The sequence below is a fragment of the Sphaerodactylus townsendi genome, linkage group LG13 (genome assembly GCF_021028975.2).
Source record: "Sphaerodactylus townsendi isolate TG3544 linkage group LG13, MPM_Stown_v2.3, whole genome shotgun sequence".
Taxonomy (NCBI): Eukaryota; Metazoa; Chordata; class Lepidosauria; order Squamata; family Sphaerodactylidae; genus Sphaerodactylus; species Sphaerodactylus townsendi.
This window is the reverse complement of record NC_059437.1, coordinates 48,454,494-48,475,440: the sequence shown is the minus strand read 5'-3', so window position 1 is coordinate 48,475,440 and position 20,947 is coordinate 48,454,494. Positions and strand designations below refer to the sequence as shown.

At 48.5% G+C, this 20,947-nt stretch overlaps 1 protein-coding gene across 1 annotated transcript in view; it reads left to right on the top strand.

Moving 5' to 3' along the window:
• The window catches only part of ULK1 (unc-51 like autophagy activating kinase 1), a 32,615-nt gene extending 11,893 nt beyond the window's left edge, over window positions 1–20,722 (top strand). The window contains exons 6-17 of the mRNA XM_048514243.1: window positions 5,078–5,232; window positions 5,795–5,878; window positions 6,515–6,795; window positions 7,627–7,811; window positions 8,586–8,701; window positions 8,867–9,010; window positions 9,974–10,161; window positions 10,379–10,557; window positions 11,615–11,733; window positions 12,317–12,474; window positions 14,643–14,778; window positions 15,680–20,722. Coding sequence (XP_048370200.1) covers window positions 5,078–5,232; window positions 5,795–5,878; window positions 6,515–6,795; window positions 7,627–7,811; window positions 8,586–8,701; window positions 8,867–9,010; window positions 9,974–10,161; window positions 10,379–10,557; window positions 11,615–11,733; window positions 12,317–12,474; window positions 14,643–14,778; window positions 15,680–15,735 — 1,801 coding nt within the window. The 3' untranslated portion in view covers window positions 15,736–20,722. The remainder of the gene's footprint in view (window positions 1–5,077; window positions 5,233–5,794; window positions 5,879–6,514; window positions 6,796–7,626; window positions 7,812–8,585; window positions 8,702–8,866; window positions 9,011–9,973; window positions 10,162–10,378; window positions 10,558–11,614; window positions 11,734–12,316; window positions 12,475–14,642; window positions 14,779–15,679) is intronic.
• The last annotated feature ends 225 nt before the right edge of the window (window positions 20,723–20,947 follow it).

The following is a 20,947-nucleotide window of genomic DNA, read 5'->3' as shown; positions in this document are numbered from 1 at the left end:
CCGTGGAGGGATTCTTATTCTCCGAACCAGGGTTGCTAGCCTCCAGGGCTGCCGGGCGATCTCCCGGAATTATATCTGATCTTCCGACTACAGAGATCAGTTCCGCTGGAGAACAATGTTGGCCTCTGAGGATGGTCTGTACCGCCTCAGAGCCTGCTGAGGTGTCTCTCCAAACTGCACCCTCCCAGATGCCAACCCTAAAACTCCAGGATTTCCCCAATCCGGAAGCGGCAGCCTCTAACCCTGAATAACTGTGTCATTTTGCCTCTGCCTCGTCCTTGGAACTGGCCCATCCCCTTTCCTTCGCCAGCATATTTTTATCCCGCTTTTCAGACAAAAATAGTTTCCCACAGCAATTAAAGCTGGATACACGATGCCTCCGGCAAGTAGCGGGCATAAAGGGAAATGGGACATAGGTCTTGCCGACTGAAGAAATAAAAAGAATGAAAACGTTTCCAAGGCAGGGAGAGCACAGGCAGGGAAGGCCGATCAGTTTGAAAAAATCCAGAATGGAACAGTGAGCTCCTAAGGCATAGGTGTCAAACTTGTGGCCCTCCTGATGTTATGGACTACAGTTCCCATCATCCCCTGCCAGCATGATGCTGGCAGGGGATGATGGGAACTGTAGTCCATAACATCTGGAGGGCCACAAGTTTGACACCTGTGTCCTAAGGGGTCCTGATGTCCAGGTGGGCGTATCCCATGTTCCATTGCACATAACTGGATGGCCTGTCTCATCTGATCTCAGAAGCTAAGCAGGGCCTGCCCCTGGTTACTGTTTGGATGGGAGACCACCGGGACTGCTCTACAGAGGCAGGTGTTGGCAAACCACCTCTGCTCATCTCTTGCCTTGGAAATAAGCCAAATAGATCGTCAAAAAAGTTTGACGGACATGGCTGGGGTCCATCTCGCGCTGCCGTTCCCACCCTGTCCAGCTTGGTGTAGTGGTTAAGAGCAGGTGCGCTCTAATCTGGGGAACCAGGTTTGATTCCCCACTCTGCCACTTGAGCTGTAGAGGCTTATCTGGGGAACCAGATTAGCTTGTGCACTCCCAACACATACCAGCTGGGTGACCTTATTGTTGTTGTTGTTTAATTTTGTATACCGCCCTCCCCCGAAGGGCTCTGGATGGTTAACATCATATAAGTAGAGTACAACATCAATAATTTACAGTAGAAACGTACGGCTCTATTAGAATTAAACAGCTAAAAAAAACCCCATAAAATACAACGTTCCAGAATACAGCTCCTTGCGTCCAGTCACTAAACCCTCCCCCTGGAGGGAGGCGGTAGGTCCTTCAGATGTTATGGGGACCACCTTGGGCTAGTCATAGCTCTTCGGAGCTCTCAGCCCCACCCACCTCACAGGGTGTTTGTCGTGAGGGGTGAAGAGAAAGGAGATTGTAAGTCCCTTTGAGTCACCTATAGGAGAGAAAGGGGGGATATAAATCCAAACTCTTCTTCTTCACCTGTTGTTCTTCACTTTTCCTTGTCTTCCCCTCCTGGGACCGCTAAGGTGGGGGGAACAAGGGGTACAAAATCCTGGGGGGTTATCTGGGGCTGTGATTTGTTTTCATAGCATGTTTATTTATTTATTCCTTTATCATTAGATTTATTTACTGCTCTTCCCTGGAAAGTCCAGGGCGGTTTACAGCAATCAGTAAAACAATATATACTAAGTATCTATAAATCAATTAATGTGGACAACAATAGCCAGATGAGATAAGGTCACTCATGCTGCCGTGTTCCCTTTTGTTGATGTAAATAAGCTCATCTGTTTTGTTAGACGTTTCAGCAACGTGCGTTATGCATGTTTGCTATTATCAAATGGTTTAATTACTGAGTGAGCAATCCGTCCTGGCAGCCGGGCTTGGGAGTCAGTCAAGTTCCACCGGATGTCAGGCCCTGGGGCGGTGTGATGGATTTCATCCGTCCCATGCAGGTGGCTTCTCCTCCCCCCCCCCTCCAAAATCACTACACTCTCCTGTTGATCTTGCCGCAATGCCATAGAAGCTCGGTCCTTCCTCATGGCGCTCCCAAACCAGGAGCAAGTGGGAAAGGAGCCATCCAGGAAATACGAAATCTTTAGAAGAGCTCTTGTTCCCAAATTGGGACTTAATCGACTTCTTGGCATTCACCCATGCGCCATAAAAGGCAAGTCTCCTCAGGGATCCAGCCTGTCAGACAGGTGAGCTTCTTTTCACACCTTTTGCTCTTTCAGGCTATGGCCTCAGCCGCTCTTAGCCCTCAAACAGCCCCTCAGAACAGTGCCCATCCCTCTGTTGGGGCTGGCAGGGAAGGAGCCGGGAATCAAAATTGGGCAGGCACAGTTGGGTGGAGCCAACATGGAGATTCACAACACAGTTATTGCCCCAGGGGTCCTCCGTTCTGCCATTCCAGCACCTCACCACATGGGGCAACAGAGCAAAGACCCTGGGGGTTCCTGACCCACTTTGTTTTGGCTCGTTTTGCCCGTGATTATAAAAAACTTATATGCCTTTTGAAGTGCATAGTTTGGGAATTATCTCATTGTGGTTTGGAGCATGGGACGCAGCCTTGTTTGGTTGGTTTGTTTTTTTTTGTAATTTCGAGTCCCTCAAGTTGTTACCAGACAGTTAGTGTGGTCTAGTAGTTAAGAGTGACGAGATCTAATGTGGAGGACCGGGTTTGATTCCCCACTCCTCCACATAAACAGCGGACTCTTATCTGGTGAACTGGGTTTGTTTCCTCTCTCCTACATTCCTGTTGGATGGCCTTGGGCTAGTCACAGTTCTCTCTGAACTCTCTCACTGCCCCCCCCCCCTTCCCCACCTCACCAAGTGTCTGTTGTGGAGACAGGAAGGGAAAGGAATCTGGAAGCTGTTTTGAGACTCCTTTCGGCATAGAAAAGCAGGTACAAAAACCAACTTTTTCTTCTTTGGTGAGAAATGTGGCACTTAAACCCCTGGGAATGAAATGAATAAATTGTCCTGATTATTGTGAATGGATCTGTCACCAGGCAATCAGGGGTCATTCGGGCCATTAGCACAAATAACAGAACGTTCCTTGATAGCTGGGAATCTCTCTCATGGTGGTGTAGTAGCTAAGAGCGGCAGACTCTAATCTGGAGAACTGGGTTTGATTCAGTATTCCTCCACATGAAGCCTTCTGGGGGGCTTTCCCCACTACAGAAGGGAGCTAAGGTCGACTCAGTTCCCTTCAGTGGAGGGTGATTCCAGGCTGTCCCCACAGCAACTGAGTTGGCCCCCTGGAACCGAGCTAAGCGGGCGGGATCATCTTGGTGTCTGTTTCGCTCCTCGATCGTGATTGGCGCTTGTGTTACGGTGGGAAATGGGAGCATTCTTTTCTTTTTTTACATTTTTTAGAGTTTACAGATACATGCGCTTTCTGCCAGCCACGACTCTCCCGTTCTGTGCATGCCACAAAAGCGGCTTGTGATTGGTTGAACGGATGAGGTGTCGTTTCGATGCTTCCCCACTTCGAAGCTTCAAAGCGGTATCGACCTTGTTCTGGCAGAAAAGTGTAGTTCATAACTGCGACAAGGATGTCGCAGTTCTGAGGGGGGGAGGGCTGAGACAAAACAATATTGGGCTTGGTGACAGTGCGGATTCACTGAGGCGAACCTAGGTAGAAACCAGTTCAACTCTGTCAGTGGGGAAAGCCCCCCAATGGGTGACCTTGGGCTAGTCACAGTTCTCTCCAAACTCAGCCCACGCAGAGGCAGGCAGTGGCAAACCACCTCCGAATATGCCTTGAAAACCCTGTAAAGTCACCGTGAGTCAGCTATGACTCGATGACACGCACATGACACACACAAAACCTGATAAATTGATCCTACAGACACGTACATCCACGTTAACAGGTGTACCTTTACAAACTCACAGTGTCTGTTGCCGGTTGCCCAAGACAGAGCAGTAAATCTTTTCTCCTCTTGTTGCGGCTTGCACACGTTCTCTCTTTTCCTCCCGCACATGGCAGGCACGTTACATGCACAGCCCAGCCACATTCATCACTTGGTATGTGCATCGTGCAGGATAGGCATGACATCATCGCACAGACATGGGGAAATGACATGGCGAATGATGTCATGCCTGCCTGAGAAATGCAGGTTTGCTTTAGGAATGAGATAGCAAAGCGCTTGCTTGTTCGTGTTACTGGTTTCCTGCCCTCACCCTAAAATGTGTCCAGAGTAGCTGGAAGTAGATGCAATAAAAGCACTACCATCAAAACAGTGACATTAATAAAAGAGCAGGGGGTAAAACAACAGCATAAAAATACTAAACACAGATTTCAGCAGGGGGATTAAATTGCAAACTGCCTCTAAAAAGGGCAGTTATTAGAGACAAGAATACGGACAATTTTCTGAAAGACTGGAAATCCTTTTATTGAAAACATATTCAAACAGTGAAACAACAGCAGGATCTGAGACTTAAATGAAAACAGCGTATTGGATTAAAGCAAAACAAATGTAGATATTAATTATGAGCACTGAGTTAGAATTATGTTTGGATCCTTAGTGAGGTAGCTGGAAGTCACCGTATATGTGTGTAGGCGTTTGTATATGTGTTTTATTCCTCTTCTTTTCATTTAGTGTTACTATTACGGGGGGGAGGGGGACTAGATCGGGATTTTTTTCTTTATCTTTCCATGTTTGTGTTATTCGGATGTGTGAAATAAATACAAATTCTCAAACAAAAAATAAAAAGGGCCACCCATGAATACAGTTCTGTTTACAAAAAGCATTCTTTTTGTGTTTCTCAAATAAAGTCTTTGAAGGATTTTTTCCTGTATTGGTGCTTTTGAGTTTAAAAAATTGTACTTTTAGATGTTATCCTTTATGCTGCTGGTTCTTGAACTGTGGGGTCATGACACAGTTGCAGCTGGGAGCTGAAGGTCAGAGCGGCCTCTCTCCCCAATGTGGGAAAATGAGAAAAGGGGGCAGATTATTCACCATTGCCTGTATTTTGACTGTTGTCCCAAGGAGGAAACCGTTGTCCCTTGTTCTTTTTATTTTCAAGTTTTGTCGTTCATCTCTTCTACTGTTTCTGGAATAACTGTCCCCTGTTCTTTCCCGTCAGGTCCGGTATGGTCAGGAGGTCAAGTAGCACAAGTCCGCTCGGTTTCACCAAGGCCAGCCCTTCGCCTCCGTTTGTGGCCGGAGAGCATGGAGCCATGCCAGGTACCAGGAGGTTCTCCTTTGGCGGCGCAAAGCCTTATACGCCATCCCCGCAAGGTAGGTTTTTTTTACCTCAGCCGCTCAGCTACCCACCTTTTATAAAATGCTGCCCAGCTGCTATCTCCTGTAGAACATTTTTAGAACAACCGAGTTTCTGTTAAATCAATACAACAGTGTGTGCAAGCTCTTCTAAAGCTAGAGCTAGTGTCCAAACTCTTCTAAAACTAGAGGGAGTGTGCAAGCTCTTCTAAAACTAGAGGGAGTGTGAAAGCTCTTCTAAAACTAGAGCGAGTATGAAAGCTCTTCTAAAACTAGAGGGAGTGTGCAAGCTCTTCTAAAACTAGAGGGAGTGTGCAAGCTCTTCTAAAACTAGAGGGAGTGTGCAAGCCCTTCTAAAACTAGAGGGAGTGTGCAAGCCCTTCTAAAACTAGAGGGAGTGTGCAAGCTCTTCTAAAACTAGAGGGAGTGTGCAAGCTCTTCTAAAACTAGAAAGCATGGAATGACTCCTGACTTCTGAGGTGAAGGGGATGTAGCATTATTGGCCCACAGAATACTGCTATTCAAACTGTGATTTAAAGGAACCTAAAAAAACTTATTTGTTTTTTCTTTTCCTTTTAAGTTGGAACAATCCCCGAGCAACCGGACCAGACCATTATCCCTTCTTCTCTTGGAGCAGAGATGAGAAGCCGGGTGCCTGTGCCTGGTATGTCACGGCTTGTCTTATTTTGCTTTATCTATGCTATTTACAGTTCACCTTTTCCACAGAGACTTAAGGCAGGTTGCACATACTGAGTCGGTGTATGTGTGTATTTTGTGGTCAAGTCACAACTGATTTGTGGTCGCCCCATAGGGTTTTCAAGGCAGGAGACGTTCAGAGGTGGTTTGCCATTGCCTGCCTCTGCATCACACCCCTGGTGTTCCCTGGAGGTCTCCCATCCAAAAACTTGCCAGGGTTGAGGCTGAGAGCGTGTGATTGGCCGGAGGTCATCCAGCAAGCCAGCGTGAGAGCCAGCTTGGTGTAGTGGTTAAGAGTGGAGGACTCTAATCTGGAGAATTGGGTTTGATTCCCCACTCCTCCACATGAGCAGTGGACTTATCTGGTGAACTAGATTAGCTTGCACACTCCAACACATGCCAGCTGGGTAACCTTGGGCTAGTCACAGTTCTGTCAGAACTCTCTCAGCCTCACCTACCTCACAAGGTGCCTGTTATGGGGAAAAGAAGGGAAAGGAGCTTGTAGGACACATTGAGTCTCCTTGCAGGAGAGAAAGATGGGGTACACTCTTCTTCTTTTTTCATGCATGGGGGACTGATGGCCGTCTGTTTTTCTCTCTTCCAGGTGCCTCCGTGCCTGACCCTTCCCAGCAAGGGATGGGCTCTCGCCTCCACAGCGCCCCCAACCTGTCAGATATGCATTCCTGCCGGCAGAAGATCACCAAGCAATACTCGGATCCTTTGGTCGCCCATTTCAGCCACTCCCCTCAGTTCAGCCACACGCCGGCCGGCCAGCCTGCATCGGCTCACGGTCTTCAGCCTTGCCGCCCGCTGCGTTCTTCACCAAAGCTCTCTGAGTTTATGCAGAGGAGCCCCTTGCCGACGATCATGGGCTCTCCAACAAAGGTATCAACGTCGAGGGCTCTAGCTTGTGGTCTTGTGACTCTCAGTCCGGGACCCTGCTTGTTTTTGAGGGGGAGGGGGGCTTGGGTCAGAGCAGCGGGGTCCCCAGTCTCTAGAATGGGAGGTCCCCCCCAGTCTCTGAGAATGGGGTTGGGGATAGAAGAAACAGGAACATAACAAGTTCAGTCCCATAATTCTGCTGTAAAGCCAACAAGAGGCAGGGACCGTGGCTCAGTGGCTGAACCTCTGCTTTGCATGAAGAAGGCCGCAGGTTCAACCCCCACCATTTCCAGTTAAGTGGATCAGAGAATAGGGGTTGTGAAAGACCTCGACTTGAGACCCTGGAGAGCCGCTGCCAGTCTGGGCGGCCAACACAGACCTTGCTAGGACCGATGGTCCGATTCTGTGTAAGGCGACTTTATATCTTCACATTCACTCCAAGATTCCGTGGTGAACTTACTGGCTCTCTGCTACAGCATGGTGCAGTGGTTAAGAGCAGCTGGATTCTAATCTGGAGAACCGGGTTTGATTCCCCACTCCTCCACCTGAGTGGCACAGGCTTATCTGGTGAACCAGATGTGTTTCCGCACTCCGACATCCCTGCTGGGTGACCTTGGGCTACTCACAGTTCTTTCAGAACTCTCTCAGCTGCACCTACCTTACAAGGTGTCTGTTGTGGAGAGAGGAAGGGAAAGGAGCTTGTAAGCCACCTTGAGTCTCCTCACAGGAGAGAAAGGTGGGATATGAATCCAGAATCTTCTTGTTCTTCTTCTACACTTGCTGACAAATCACCGCTCTCTTCTGATCCTTCCACCCCCTTTCCTTTGAACAAAGGCCATGTCCCCCTTCGAGTTCAACAAAACCCCCAGCTCCCAAAACCTGCTTGCCCTCCTGGCCCACCAGGGTGTCGTGATTGCCCCAACGCGGAACAAGACTCTTCCGGACCTGAAGGAAATGGGCCACTTCCACTGCCAGCAGGCGGGCCTCGGCCTGAGGCCAATGGAAGAAGCCAAGGGCAGGTACGAGGTTTCATAGACGGCTGTTGCCTGTATCTTGGCATACGTGATACAGTTTGTTGTTGGTTCTTGATGTGGGGAGGAGGAAGTCAGGTGTGCTCCGCTCCCCCTCTACCTCCCTCTCCTTTCCCCCAGGGCGGGTGGGCCACGACCAGATGATGAGTCTCACTATTGGGGGAAAGAAAAGGGGGTTAACTCATCCTTCCATGCTCTTTCCTTGTTCAAAAAATTCTCTCTTGGTCAGCTTTAAGCACTGAGGAGGAGAGCATGAAGACCTTTCTTTCCCTCCTGCTGCTATTAAAAGCGGCCAGGGCAGATACTTGACTGTGGAAAATGGAAAGGGGAAAAGTTAATCCCCCTTGTTTCTCAGTGCCATAGCCCTGGTCCTACTCTTGCAGCTGCTCAGGACATCCTATCACAGTGGTGGCGAACCTTTGGCATTCCAGATGTTATGGACTACAATTCCCATCAGCCCCTTCCAGCATGGTCAATTGGCCATGCTGGCAGGGGCTGATTGGAATTGTAGTCCATAACATCTGGAGTGCCAAAGGTTCACCACCACTGTCCTATCATAAAACTCAAATGCCGCATGAAGCTTGACCCTCCCCTCTGTACCATAAAAGAACTAGGGGGCTTTTAATAACCGGTTCACCCGAACCGGGCAGAACCGGCTGATTCCCACCACTGCTTCTACCCCTGCCCTGTGAGTTGAAGTGAATGGTCTTCTTCATGGTTCTCAGACACACTCCCTTTCCATTCTCTCCCTCCTTTCTTCAGATCGCTCAGTACCGGCCGCCTCACTGACCTCCTGTTGAAGGCTGCTTTTGGGGCCCAGATCCCTGAAGGCGGCAGCAGCGACAGCTTGAATAACGAGAAGCCCATGGAGATCACAGGTACCGGAACGCCCCCGCTCGTCCTTCTCGCCATTTCCAGCTTCTCCTCTCCCTGGCTCCCCCCGCGCAAATTGCTGGGCAATGTCTCCTAGACCTTAATTTGATCCACCCGCGTTTACTATCTTTCTCCTCTTTTCTTTTATTTCTTTCCTCTTCTTCCCATAGTTCCTTCAGCTGCCTATGGAGGGAACTTGCCCTCCGGGGCCAGGGACGGGGGCTCGGCAAGTCCCTCCCCAGTGATCTTCACGGTTGGATCCCCTCCCAGTGGGACGACACCACCTCAGACCACCAGGACCAGAATGTTTTCCGGTAACCCTCTCCTTAATATCATTGCTTTCATAACTCCCAGCCTTTGAAAGAGGGTGGGGCATATTGCATTGCTGCCGAAGAGAGAGAGAGAGATTGAATGTAGCCAGCCCTATATGCATGCATGGGTGGGGCAGAGGCATATCTAGGGAAAATGTAGCCTGGTGCAAAATCTGAGTTTTCTGCACCGCCCCCCCCGCCCCCCGCCATGGGCAGCCACCCTCCCCCACCACAACCAAACAACGTTTTTTGCATCAGGTCTTGAAGTCAGTGTATGGACCTGGAAGGAGGAGAGATGTGGGGTGGGTGGGTGATTTTCCGCCTCCTCCCCCCCACATGACTAAATGGCCATAGCCCGGGGACATTTGACCCCATATGTCCTCCTGGGTGGTATGCCCCTGGGGTGGGGGTCTAGTAAGACCCCCCCCCCCAGATGACACGTTGCCCTCAATGGAACAAAACATAAAGCACCTTTTTACAGATTAACCGTTGAGCTGCTGACTTGGTTGCTCAGGCATTGAATAGCTAATGCCACTTGAAATCTGAATTTTGAGATGGAAGGTAGTGACAATCGTTCCAGTCCTATTGAAAGCCCCCCCGAACTCTAGCACATCCATCCACAGAGCACGCTTGGAAACTGCTTCCCTTTCTGGGAAAACTCTGCGCACTGAACAGAGATGCGCCCATTCACAAAACTCTGTTCACACTGAAGCTGTTGAAATGGGCAGATTTCTCTGTAAGTGGGGCCATTCTTGTTCACTCCTTCCTTTTTAAGGGGAAATCAGTCAATGGAGGTTTAAACGGCTACAATTAAACCAGGCATGATTTGTAACTGGTGTTTGATATGTTAAAAATGGGGCGAGGGGGATTCGAGGGAAGAGGTGGCGGCTTTTCATCCTAAACAGCGTCAGCTTTGTTTGTGCATTAACACACTGGTGACTTTTTGAAACATCTTTGATTGTCTAGTGGGATCTTCTAGCTCCTTAAGTTCTGGAGGATCTTTCAGTGGACGACATTTAATCATGGGAGCCGGCGCCGATATGCTGGAAGCCCCATCGGGGCTCAGGTACACGTTTGCTGACCCCATCACCGCCAACCTGGAAGGAACAGTCACTTTTGAGGCCCCTGAGCTTCCGGAAGAGACCCTGATGGAGGTGAGTTGCCACCCCCCAGTGGTGGGATTCAAATAATTTAACAACAACTAGTTGTTTACAAGCACCGTTTTAGCAACCGGTTCTGCCGAAGTGGTGCGAACGTGCTGAATTCCACCACTGTATATAGCCATATTCCTGCATGGATCATTAGCTGCTCGGTCTGTGCAAGCCAAAGCAGGCCTTTCATGCCCCTTCTCCTTGGTCTCCCCCGTCGCAGCAAGAGCACACGGACATTTTGCGAAGCTTGCGGTTCACTTTGGCCTTTGTCCACTACGTGATGGAGATAGCGGCCATCAAGGGGAGCACGAGCGAGATGAACAGCTCCGTGGCCTCCGAATATCAGCTGCAGGAGAGTGTCGTGGCTGACCAGATCAGCTTGCTCAGCAGAGAATGGAGGTAAAGATCAGACCCCAGGAAAATGTCAGTGGGAAGCTGGCGGGCCCTTCTCTGTCCAGGAGAATTCCAGAACCCTTCTCCGTCCAGGAGAATTCTCCGTCCAGCAGGTTTGCTGTGCTGCTGGAGGAACACTCAGCTCGAAAGGGGGAGTTTTAACTCACTTTCCTGGATCTTCGTGCTTCCTCTGCACTCCAGGAATCAGCCAGCCAGTGTCCTTCTGTGCTTTGGGCTTGCTGGGGTTTAAATGACCTCCAACAAGTACTGGCAAGCCCCATTCACCAACTTGCAAGCTGGACTGCAGACTTCCTGGTGAATCTTACCATGCCACCCTGTTGCTGCGAAAGACACTCCAATCTGCAGCCCTTAGTGCCATTTAGCGAGGCAGGACGTTGTCAAGTCGTGACCAGCTTTTTGGGCACTTCCACACATGCAGAATAATCCACTTTCAATCCACTTTGTGGCTGGGTTTTACTGTGCGAAATAGCAAAACCCACTTGCAAACAATTGTGAAAGTGGATTGAAAGTGCGTTATTCCTCATGTGCGAAAGTGCCCCTAGTGAACCCGAGACGACGGGGTTTTCAAGGCAAGAGGTGAGGCCATTGCCTTCCTCTGCACAGCGACCCCAGTCTTCCTCAGTGGTCTCCCATCCAAGTTCTAAGCAGGGCCGACCCTGCTCAGTTTCTGAGCTCTGACTAGATCCGGCTAGGCCCGGCCTGTTTAGTTCATGGCAAGTCTGGATTTGCCACGATCCGGAGCCTTATCAAAGTCCCAATGCCCATGTGAAATTCCCTGACTGCAGTGGCTGCCCCGTTTTTCCCAGTGCTCATGAATATCCCTGTTTCAGGTTTAAATAACTGGAGCATCTCTCAAGAGTAAAGGGACTGACGTAACCTTAAGACAAAGTTTCACGTGTGTGTTAGAACCCTCTTTGCAAAACGAGGTATATATGGAAATTGGGTCTGTCCTCTGAGAGCTTGAGGGAAGATTTTATGTTGTGCGGGGACCTGCAGAGAGCGTTGGGGAGCGTGTGTTTATGTGTCTGGCCTCCGTTCACAGCTATGCGGAACAGCTGGTGTTGTACCTGAAAGTGGCAGAACTCTTATCCTCGGGCCTCCAGATGGCGATTGACCAGATCCGGGCTGGCAAGCTGTGTCTCTCCTCCACAGTCAAGCAAGGTAAGGGCCGGCAGCGGAGGGGATAGGGGAATTTCACAAGCAGGGAGGCTGCTGAGATGTTCTTATACTGTTTAGCCGCTGTGGTGCCAGGGGAACCAATCATACACAGGTGTCAAACTCGCGGCCCCCCAGATGTTGTGGACATCATGCTGGCAGGGGATGATGGGAATTGTAGTCCATAACATCTGGAGGGCCGCGAGTTTGACACCTATGATGGTATCTTGGGACTGGATTCAGGGAGCATCGGGTGAGAATCAAAACTTTAATGCAAGGCATAACTTCTGCTCTCTTGGGCCGATTCTCCCGGAACTCAGTTTTGAATAGGCAACAAGCCACAGCCGGTTTATATTAGTTTATATTAATGCTGATTATTGGAAATTAGAGCAAATGCCATTTCAGTGTTGTGGTGGTGGTGGGAAGTGGGATCGAGTTAAGGTTACAAGTGGGGTCCACCACTGGTCCAGCGTTCTCTGGCAGGAACGCATCATCAGCTGCCGACATGTGAGTGAGGAGCAGGCAGGAAGTGGAGATTCCCCTAGCTGGCAACGACTGATGACCCGCTTCCTCTTCCTCCTTGTTCCAGTTGTGCGGAAGCTGAACGAGCTGTACAAGTCCAGCGTGTCGTCTTGCCACTGCCTGAACGTGCGGCTGCAGAGGTGGTTCTTGGATAAGCAGAAGCTGATGGACCGCATCAACAGCATCACTGCAGAGAAGCTCATCTTCAGCCATGCAGTGCAGATGGTAAGGCAGATGTTCAGGGAGGGGGGCACTGTTCCGCGGTAGAGCATCTGTCTGCAGGCAGCAAATCCCAGGGTTCGATCCTCAGTATCTCTAGTTAAAAGGAGCGGCAGTAGGTAATGTGAAAGACCTCTGCTCGAGACCTTGGGAAGCCACTGTTGCTCTGAGTAGACAATATTGACCTGGATGGACAGGTAGTCTGGTCCAGGAGAAGGCAGCTTCATGTGTCCAGGTGCTCTTAATGGCTGCGAGGGCATCAGGGTTCACGGGGATGGGATGGATCTTTGAATCTGGCTGTTGTAGTGCATGACAGCCACCCTTGACAAATGTTTAATGTATTGTCGAAGGCTTTCACAGCCAGAATCACTGGGGTGTTGTGGGGTTTCCGGGTTGCATGGCCATGTTCCAGTAGCATTCTCTTCTGACGTTTCACCTGCATCTGTGGCTTGCATCTTCAGAGGATCTGATGGTAGTAAAGCAAGTGGAGTATATATATATACACTCCACAGGTATATATATATACCTACCTGTGGAGTGTCCAGGGTGGGAGAAAGAACCATTTGCATTGGTTAAAAGTGTAAAGGGTGCAATTAGCAAGCTTGATTTGCAAGTGTTAAGTGCAATCCACCCATTTTAGCATATGTATGTAACACTGAAGTTGCATAATCAGCTAGTGAGGAAGCTGCATAGCAGCTTCCTGGCAATTTAATCCATTTAATTGCTTCCCGCAGGGAGACATCCTGTGTCTGGGTGTCTGATAAATGTTTGTGTTTTCTTGTGTTTGGTCTGGGTTGCCCCAACCTGACTCTTCTTCAAGATAGCCCTGACAGGATAAAGAAAGCCATTTTGTGGTGGGGATATATGGTATGGGGGGGGAAGGTGAAGGATCTTCTCCCTCCGTGCTGCAGTTCTGATCTGATCAAGCCCCAATGGCTCATGGGAACAGCAGCTGCAGTCAGACTGGAGTGAATGAGAGTTGGGGTGGGAGAATCCAGACCCATCTCGGAGAGAGGGGGGGATGTCGTCTAGTTTGGCCTCTAGTCTGGCAGTGTTCATCGCCAAGTCCCTGGTGCTCAATCTGTCACTCACCACCACTTTGCACCACCCAAGAACAATTTTCTAGAATATCTTCAGAGAAGGTCTACCCGCTGCTTAAATTGCACTGTGGCCAACGAAGACTTAATTATTAAGTTATTGTTGGAAAATAGAAGGCCTACCAGGTTAGATTCCCCGCTCTGCCACTTGAGCTGTGGAGGCTTATCTGGGGAATTCAGATTAGCCTGTGCACTCCCACACACGCCAGCTGGGTGACCTTGGGCTAGTCACAGCTTCTCGGAGCTCTCTCAGCCCCACCTACCTCACAGGGTGTTTGTTGTGAGGGGGGAAGGGGAAGGATCTACCAGACTACGGCCACACAGCCTGGAAAACCCACCACAACCAGAAGGGAAAGGAGTCTGTAAGCCACCTTGAGTCTCCTTACAGGAGAGAAAGAGGGGTATAAATCCAAACTCTTCTTCTTCATCATCCTCTTCTACAATTTCTTATGATGTAGCCAAATTCAGTTTTATAGCCTCAATGAAAAGGAGCCTTTTCTGAATAAGGGTCGTGTTAATAGCTCTGGATTGGATGACACATAATGTTATGTAATATAGCATTTAGTATTTTTTCTATGCCAAATGTTGGGAAGACATTGCACATACATCCCTTTTCATACTGTGTACAATTACATTTGCATACCCTGTTTCCCCGAATATAAGACATCCCCTGAAAATAAGACGTAGTAGAGGTTTTGCTGAAGTGCGAAATATAAGGCATCCCCCGAAAGTAAGACGTTGCCAAGTTTTTGTTTGGAAGCATGCCCGTCGAACAGAACACCAGAGCATGCAGCTGTGGAGCGGAAAAATAAGACATCCCCTGAAAATAAGACATAGCACATCTTTGGGAGCAAAAATTAATATAAGATACTGTCTTATTTTCGGGGAAACACGGGTATCTTTTTTTAAAATACTGGCCAAAGGCCGTAACAAATAAAAGTGAATATCTTCAAAGAGGTTATACGGGTCTCCTCGGTTCCAAGAAAGGGGCTGCAGAGAGGGGCTGGTCTTGTGTGTATTGAGTGGCCCGAGCAGCATTCTGAGGTGAAGGACCACTGAAGGCTTCTGTTCTTCCAGGTGCAGGCAGCAGCGCTAGACGAGATGTTCCATCATCGAGAGGACTGTGCGCAAAGATATCACAAGGCGTTGCTGCTCATGGAGGGACTCTTGAACATCATCACAGAGCAAGGGGACATTGAGAACATTAATAAATGTAAGGGCCAGCTGTTGTTGGAGAATTCGGGGCCGCTTACAGTGTCCTCTTCTGAGGGAGACTTCTTCACGCCTATGAATCTTAAATAGGGCTGTTGCATCAGTGCTAGAAGGCTAAGAAGGGGCACCAAAGCATCATGCTCTGCTCCCTCCACAAGGTCCCTCCCAGCAGAAGATCTGGAGGGAACAGAAAAATAATGTTTTGGTGCCCTTTTTGCTATGTGGGTGCCCAACAGGCAAAATGGAGTCCAAAAGAGTCATGACCTGAGAAAGGATTATTTAAAATAAGGGCGGTGACTCTTTGGAGAGCATTGGGGACTGCTCCGGCCTAGTCTGCCTCCAGAATTCATTCCTACTAATAATAATACTCATTGAGTGCCGATCCTCCCCAAAGAAACGTGGGAACTCTCTCTCCCCCCCCACCCCCCCTTGATTGGGAAACCCATAGATCCATTATCAGGATCTCTCAGTTCAGAGGTTAAAAGCAGGTGTCAGGTACTTTGATGTGAATCGAGGCAGAGGTGGTCCCCAGCCCTTTTTGTGCCTGTGAACCTTTGCAATGCTGATGCAGTGTGGTGGTGCAGCTGGAGGTGAAGGTAGCCACAAAATGGCTGCTGCTGGAGGTGAAGGTAGCCACAAAATGGCTGCTGCCGGAGTTGGAGTCAGCCACAAAATGGCTGTCGCAGAATACCTTCAATTACAAGGTAAAGATCTTTGTCCTGGGGCAGCCGCTGCTGCCAAAGCAATGTTTTTTAAAAGTTGCACAGCACAGCAAGTTAGATTTCCAGTGACCAATCAGCAGCCCTTCAGTACCAAAGCCCCACCCACCCCACTTCCTTCCTAAAAACATTTGAAGGGTACTGCGAAAGATGTGGCCGTCAACTTTCCTTTCTCCTTTCCAGGTAAAATGTGCATCGAGCGCCGACTCTCGGCCCTGCTATCCGGGATCTGTGCATGACAGTGAGCCCTTGCCCTGCAGATCGGCCGCTGTTGGTTTCTCAGGCGCTCTCTGCTGAGAGGGAAAACACAAACTCCATTCAGACCAGTCTCTGCCGCATGCGAGGAGATCCCTTCTGGGTCTGGATTGCCACTGCTCATCTTCCCTCTTCAGGAATGGCAGCGAGGATGATCCCGGGCCTTTTGCCACAACGTAAACGGAGAGAGGGGCGCAAATAGACACCGGGTGGGCATGCCCCTCTTCCCTTTTGGCAGCAGATACTGGATGAAGAATGAAACGTCCTCCTTCACGTTTCCCCTCCGGAGGATGGGCTACCACTGGGCTCCACCCCCTTGGTGAGCCGAGATGCTCTATCGCTTTGGGCTCCATTGCTGGCGGTGGATGCACCAAACACTTTCACTGGTGGACAGAAGGAGTGGGTTGGGGGGGCGTGTCAGTGGTTGGTTAGGAGGGCCATTCTGCAATCAGGTCCTCTTTCCTGACTTCGCTGATAGCCAATCTCTTGGGGGCTTTCGGAAGAATTGTCTCTCCTACTGGTTGTCTCCCTCCTCTCAACATCCATTCATGCATTTCTGTGTTGGCGGCATGGGAATAGAAGAGGCGGTCGACGTGGCAGGGGCGGCAAAACAGCAACTCCTCATTTGCTTGGCCGACTGCAGCTTTTGTCCTCCCATAGCAAAGCTGGAATCTGCTTTCAGGACAGAGTGTAATGGGAAGGGGGCATTCCTTGCCCGCCACGTGGGAAGAGCAGCCAAGAGATTTTTTAAAAAATTTAAAATAGATCTTTATCTACAAACTGTTTGGAGCAGCAGAAGTCAACTGTGAACTGTCTCGCATCAGCTTCAAGAAGCCAAAATGTGTTATAGATATTTTCTTCTTCACCCAAAGGGGAAAATCCTGCCGATACACGGGTCGAACCCCCATCCCCTCGTTCCGTTCGCCACGTATCCAGCATGAGAAAACATCTGTGGGGTTTCTAGCTTTTCAGCCGTGGGTCTGGAATTAAAACCCTCTTTCTGGGGAAGAACACATACACTCACACATACACACACAAAAGCTTTGTGAATCAAAGGAGCACTTTACAGACTGTTTGAACTTGACCTTTGGGCATTGCATCCCACCGTGATCCAAGGACACTGTCGCTTCTCAGAATACTGTTCTAGTCCTTCTATCCCTTCTGCCCGTTTGTTGATATATTGTCGGGTTGATTGGCTGTTGGGTTTGGGTATTATTTTTTAAAAGATTGCACTACGAGTGTGTATGAGTGTCTGCGCGTATGTATATATTAATACGTATTCCTGGCGTTGATATGTATTAATGTGTATAGTATATAATGCGTTATACGTGTTTTAATTGTACTGTATCTTCTGCTTGCAAGGAGGAAGGACAGAAACCAGTCACGCAGCCTGCTTTCTCTCCGGGATCAGCTGCACTAGTAGAAGAAATAGTTTGCTTTTAACTTTTTTTAAGGTTGGCTTTCCTCCCCACCCACCCCCAACAGACAGACCGTTGATAGCTTAGAGACACATCTTGCCTGCTTGTGAGATAACAAAATGTGTTCTTTTATTTTTGTTTTTAAAAACAAATCAGATTTTTTCAAGCTGTGTATTTTTACCTTCATCGATTTTTCTAGGTTCAAAGCAACTACATAGCCAAAAAGAAAGGAGGTGCGGTGTGTGTGCATTTTTGTGTGTGCACCTGTATAACTGTGTGTTGTCTGTGTGGGCAGAGGGTGTTCGGTTGCATGCTGATGCGTGAGAGATGGTCTTGCCTCGTGGGGGGTGTGTTTCATGCGTGTGGTTTTTATAGAATGGATCTGATTCACAGCAGTATTTTTTTTTTCAGGCTGCGAAGCTACCCTTGGCAAGCAAAAATCTTCACTTTGAAGGTGGGAGGGGGTGTCAGGTGTGTTTATTTGCACAAGACAGGCATGGTCATCCTCATTTGTTTTCCAGCATGTCGGCATATATATATTTTTTTGGCATGTTCTTTTCTCTTTGAAAATATGCAAGGAACAACCCCATTGACCTGGGAAGCCGGAGCTATCCGTGCTGATAGATGGACTGGCGCCAGGGAAGAGAATGCAAAAAATAAATAGGTAAACCCCACCCAAGACAACATCCAGAAGTCTGCATAACTAGTACGCTTCGTGGAATCTGCGGCTTGCAACGGCTCCTGTGTGCCGTCTGTGTTGTTGCCCGTTTGGGCCACAGTTTTGTTCTGCGGTGACTCTTGTCATGCCTAAGCCATGTTCAGTAAAAGGAAGAGTTGGTGGCCCTTGCGGGTTTCAGAAAGGATGGTTGGCTGTGCTCGCAATGCCTTGGACAGGGTTGTTGGACTTCACCCAAGCATTACATCGCTAGCACTGCTGCTGTTTGTTGTGGTCGGATCTACTCATCGTTTGCCAGTTATTTTACCAGGCTGAGAGTTGGGATCACTGTTGCTTATTGTTTTATGGGCACCCTCAAAAAGCCCTGCTTTGGCCCGACAAATCCACACCACCAGGAAGTACATAACAAGCAATCTTCCTCTCCAGTTCCTGTTGTTGATTCTCCGTCTCCCTTCCCTGTGCTTTCTCTCCATTCTGACGAATATAACCAAATATTTTAAAAGATGGCATGGGGGTTGCAGGGAGAAGCTCACTAAACAAAAGTCAGAGCCTGCTTTGTATCCAGCAGTCCATGTACTCTCGTACGTGATTTAGTCTCTCGTACACGATTCGGATTGGAAGACAAAGCCTGGAAGCATCTTTGGCCTGCCGAATTCCACCCCCGCCTCGTGGATGGCCACTAAAAGAAGGACTTCTGCTTGACTGGCAAACCGGAGCTTGTTGCATAGTTCAAAGTAGCAAACTGTGGTTTGTACTCGGCTGTACTGTTTTGAAATCAAAGCACGTAGGGAAGGAGGGAGACCATAGCCTTGGATCCCAGATGTACCTACTCCCCTCCCCCCCCAGAGATTATAAAAAATCTTTTCCGGGGGGGGGGGTCAAGGGACCCTCTGAACAGCTCTTGGGGCAAAGTGGTGGAGGATTCACAGAGGTAGGCTCATTCCGCACATGCAGAATAATGCACTTTCAAACTGCTTTCAGTGCTCTTTGAAGCTGTGTGGAATGACAAAATCCACTTGCAAACAGTTGTGAAAGTGGTTTGAAAATGCATTATTTTGCGTGTGCGGAAGGGGCCGAAGAGTGGAGTCAGTCCCCTCTTCCCCTGATACAAGGGCCTTCCATCTCCAGAAGCAGGGTGTAGGATCCAAGGTTTAGTATTTCTGTTTTGGTGTAACAAGAAACAAATAAAACAAACTGGTTTGTCACAAAGGCAGGTGTTATTAGCCAGCAGGCCATGCCAGGCTCCTTGGTCTGACAACAAGCCATTTTGAGTCGTAACACGTGAACGATCTCTTCGTGTTCCTGTTCTATTTTAACGTTGAACTGGCGCATCTTTCCTCTTTGCCTCTATGTAGTGCAGTTCCTCCACAAAATTACATTGGCTTCCCAGGTTGGAAATGTCTTTGGTCTGCCGCTCAATTAATTGCAATAGGATTTTAACATATTAATCAGTTACCAATCAAATCGGATTAAATTTGCATAGGAAGAAAACCATCGTTTTGGGGAAACAACCCTCCCTTTTAAATTATTGTTCTCCATATTGCAGCCACTGCTGTCTTAGAAGAGGCATTCCCTTCTGTGCGTGCGTGTGTGTGTGTGTGAGGGAGGGAGAAGTGGGTTGCCTCTTCAGAGATGACACGGATAATCTGCAACGTGTTTTTTTCTCAATGGTGCGCACACATGCGCTGAAGAAGAGGCACAGGTGGTTTTGAGAAAGCAAAAAAGAAACGCCTCTTCCAAAATGGCGGTCGCCACCTATAGTGGTTGTCAAAAAAAAAGTTACGTTTTAGCCCAGCCAGTTAATCGGGGGTGCCATTTTAGTCACCTGAAATCTTTTAATTTCGCCTAACCAGACCTTTTCAACATTGCGGCACTGGAGCCAAGTAACAACCTTGTAACGATATCTTGGATTGCTACCGGTTTGATTTAGTGTGTTGAAATCCAGCAGGCCTGTAGAACTGAACGTGCAAACTGTCTGGAAATGCATAAGGAGCTGACGAAAATGCATAATGAGGTACCCGCAAATGCAGCCGCCGAAGCCCTCTGCACTGTAAGTTTTTCTTCGCAATCCTGCAGATGCTCCCAATATCTCTACTAGCTATGCTGGCAGCTTCTCTCCAGGGTTTGCTTCAAAAATAAATACACCCCCCCCCCCCGCCTCCTCTTAAGGAACGACAAGATGTAGACACTAGCGTTTTTTACAGCTACACGTTTAACTAAACCGCATCCTTTCTGCCAGCTTGCCACTAACTTTCCAGCTCTCCTTAGTTACTTGAATGTCTCAAAATTATCCGCATTTGACCTAGGCATTGCTCTCCCACCCCCACCAACCACGTGGTTTACAGATGTTGAACCTATATATAAAAATATTTCTCAATACTTGAAATGTAGCCACTTATGCTTGGATTAAAAACAAACAAACGAAGCGAGGCATCTTTTGCCGCCCGACTGGTGATTTTAATTTTTTTCCCTCCCCCCCTAAACTTAACTGCATGTAGCATGAAACGAACTTTTCTTTGGGGTGGGGGAGGTGGAAATATAGTATTTATTGCTTTGTTAAGTAAGGAATAGACAAGGGGCTTTTTATATATAAAAAAAGAAAACCCAAGCAGAAGTGGCTATCGTAGTCTATTCACTATTGTTAATGGAGTTGTAACTGTTGTAAATGTCCGTATGTAGCGTCTTCAATTAGATTTCAAGAAACCTCAAGCGTGTGTATCTTCAGGTTTGTGAGGAAGTTGTGTGCTGCTTGGTGTTCACATGGCTACGCTTGACAACGTTGTCCTTTTTTATCACTATTTTGTGTCTTGTGATTTTTTTTTTTTGGCTTTAAATTGTATAATGCCAACTTAAGGAAATAAATTGGTTTCTAATTGTTGGCTGTGTGGGTTTCTTTTTCGGTAGCCTGTGTTTTCAGATTGGGAGGGAAGGTGGCAGACGGTATAGCCCAATATTGGGTATAGGGTATAGCCCAATATTGTCAGATCTTGCACACTAAGCAGGGTTGGTACTCAGTAGGGAGACCACCTAGGACAGTGGTGGCGAACCTTTGGCACTCCAGATGTTATGGACTACAATTCCCATCAGCCCCTGCCAGCATGT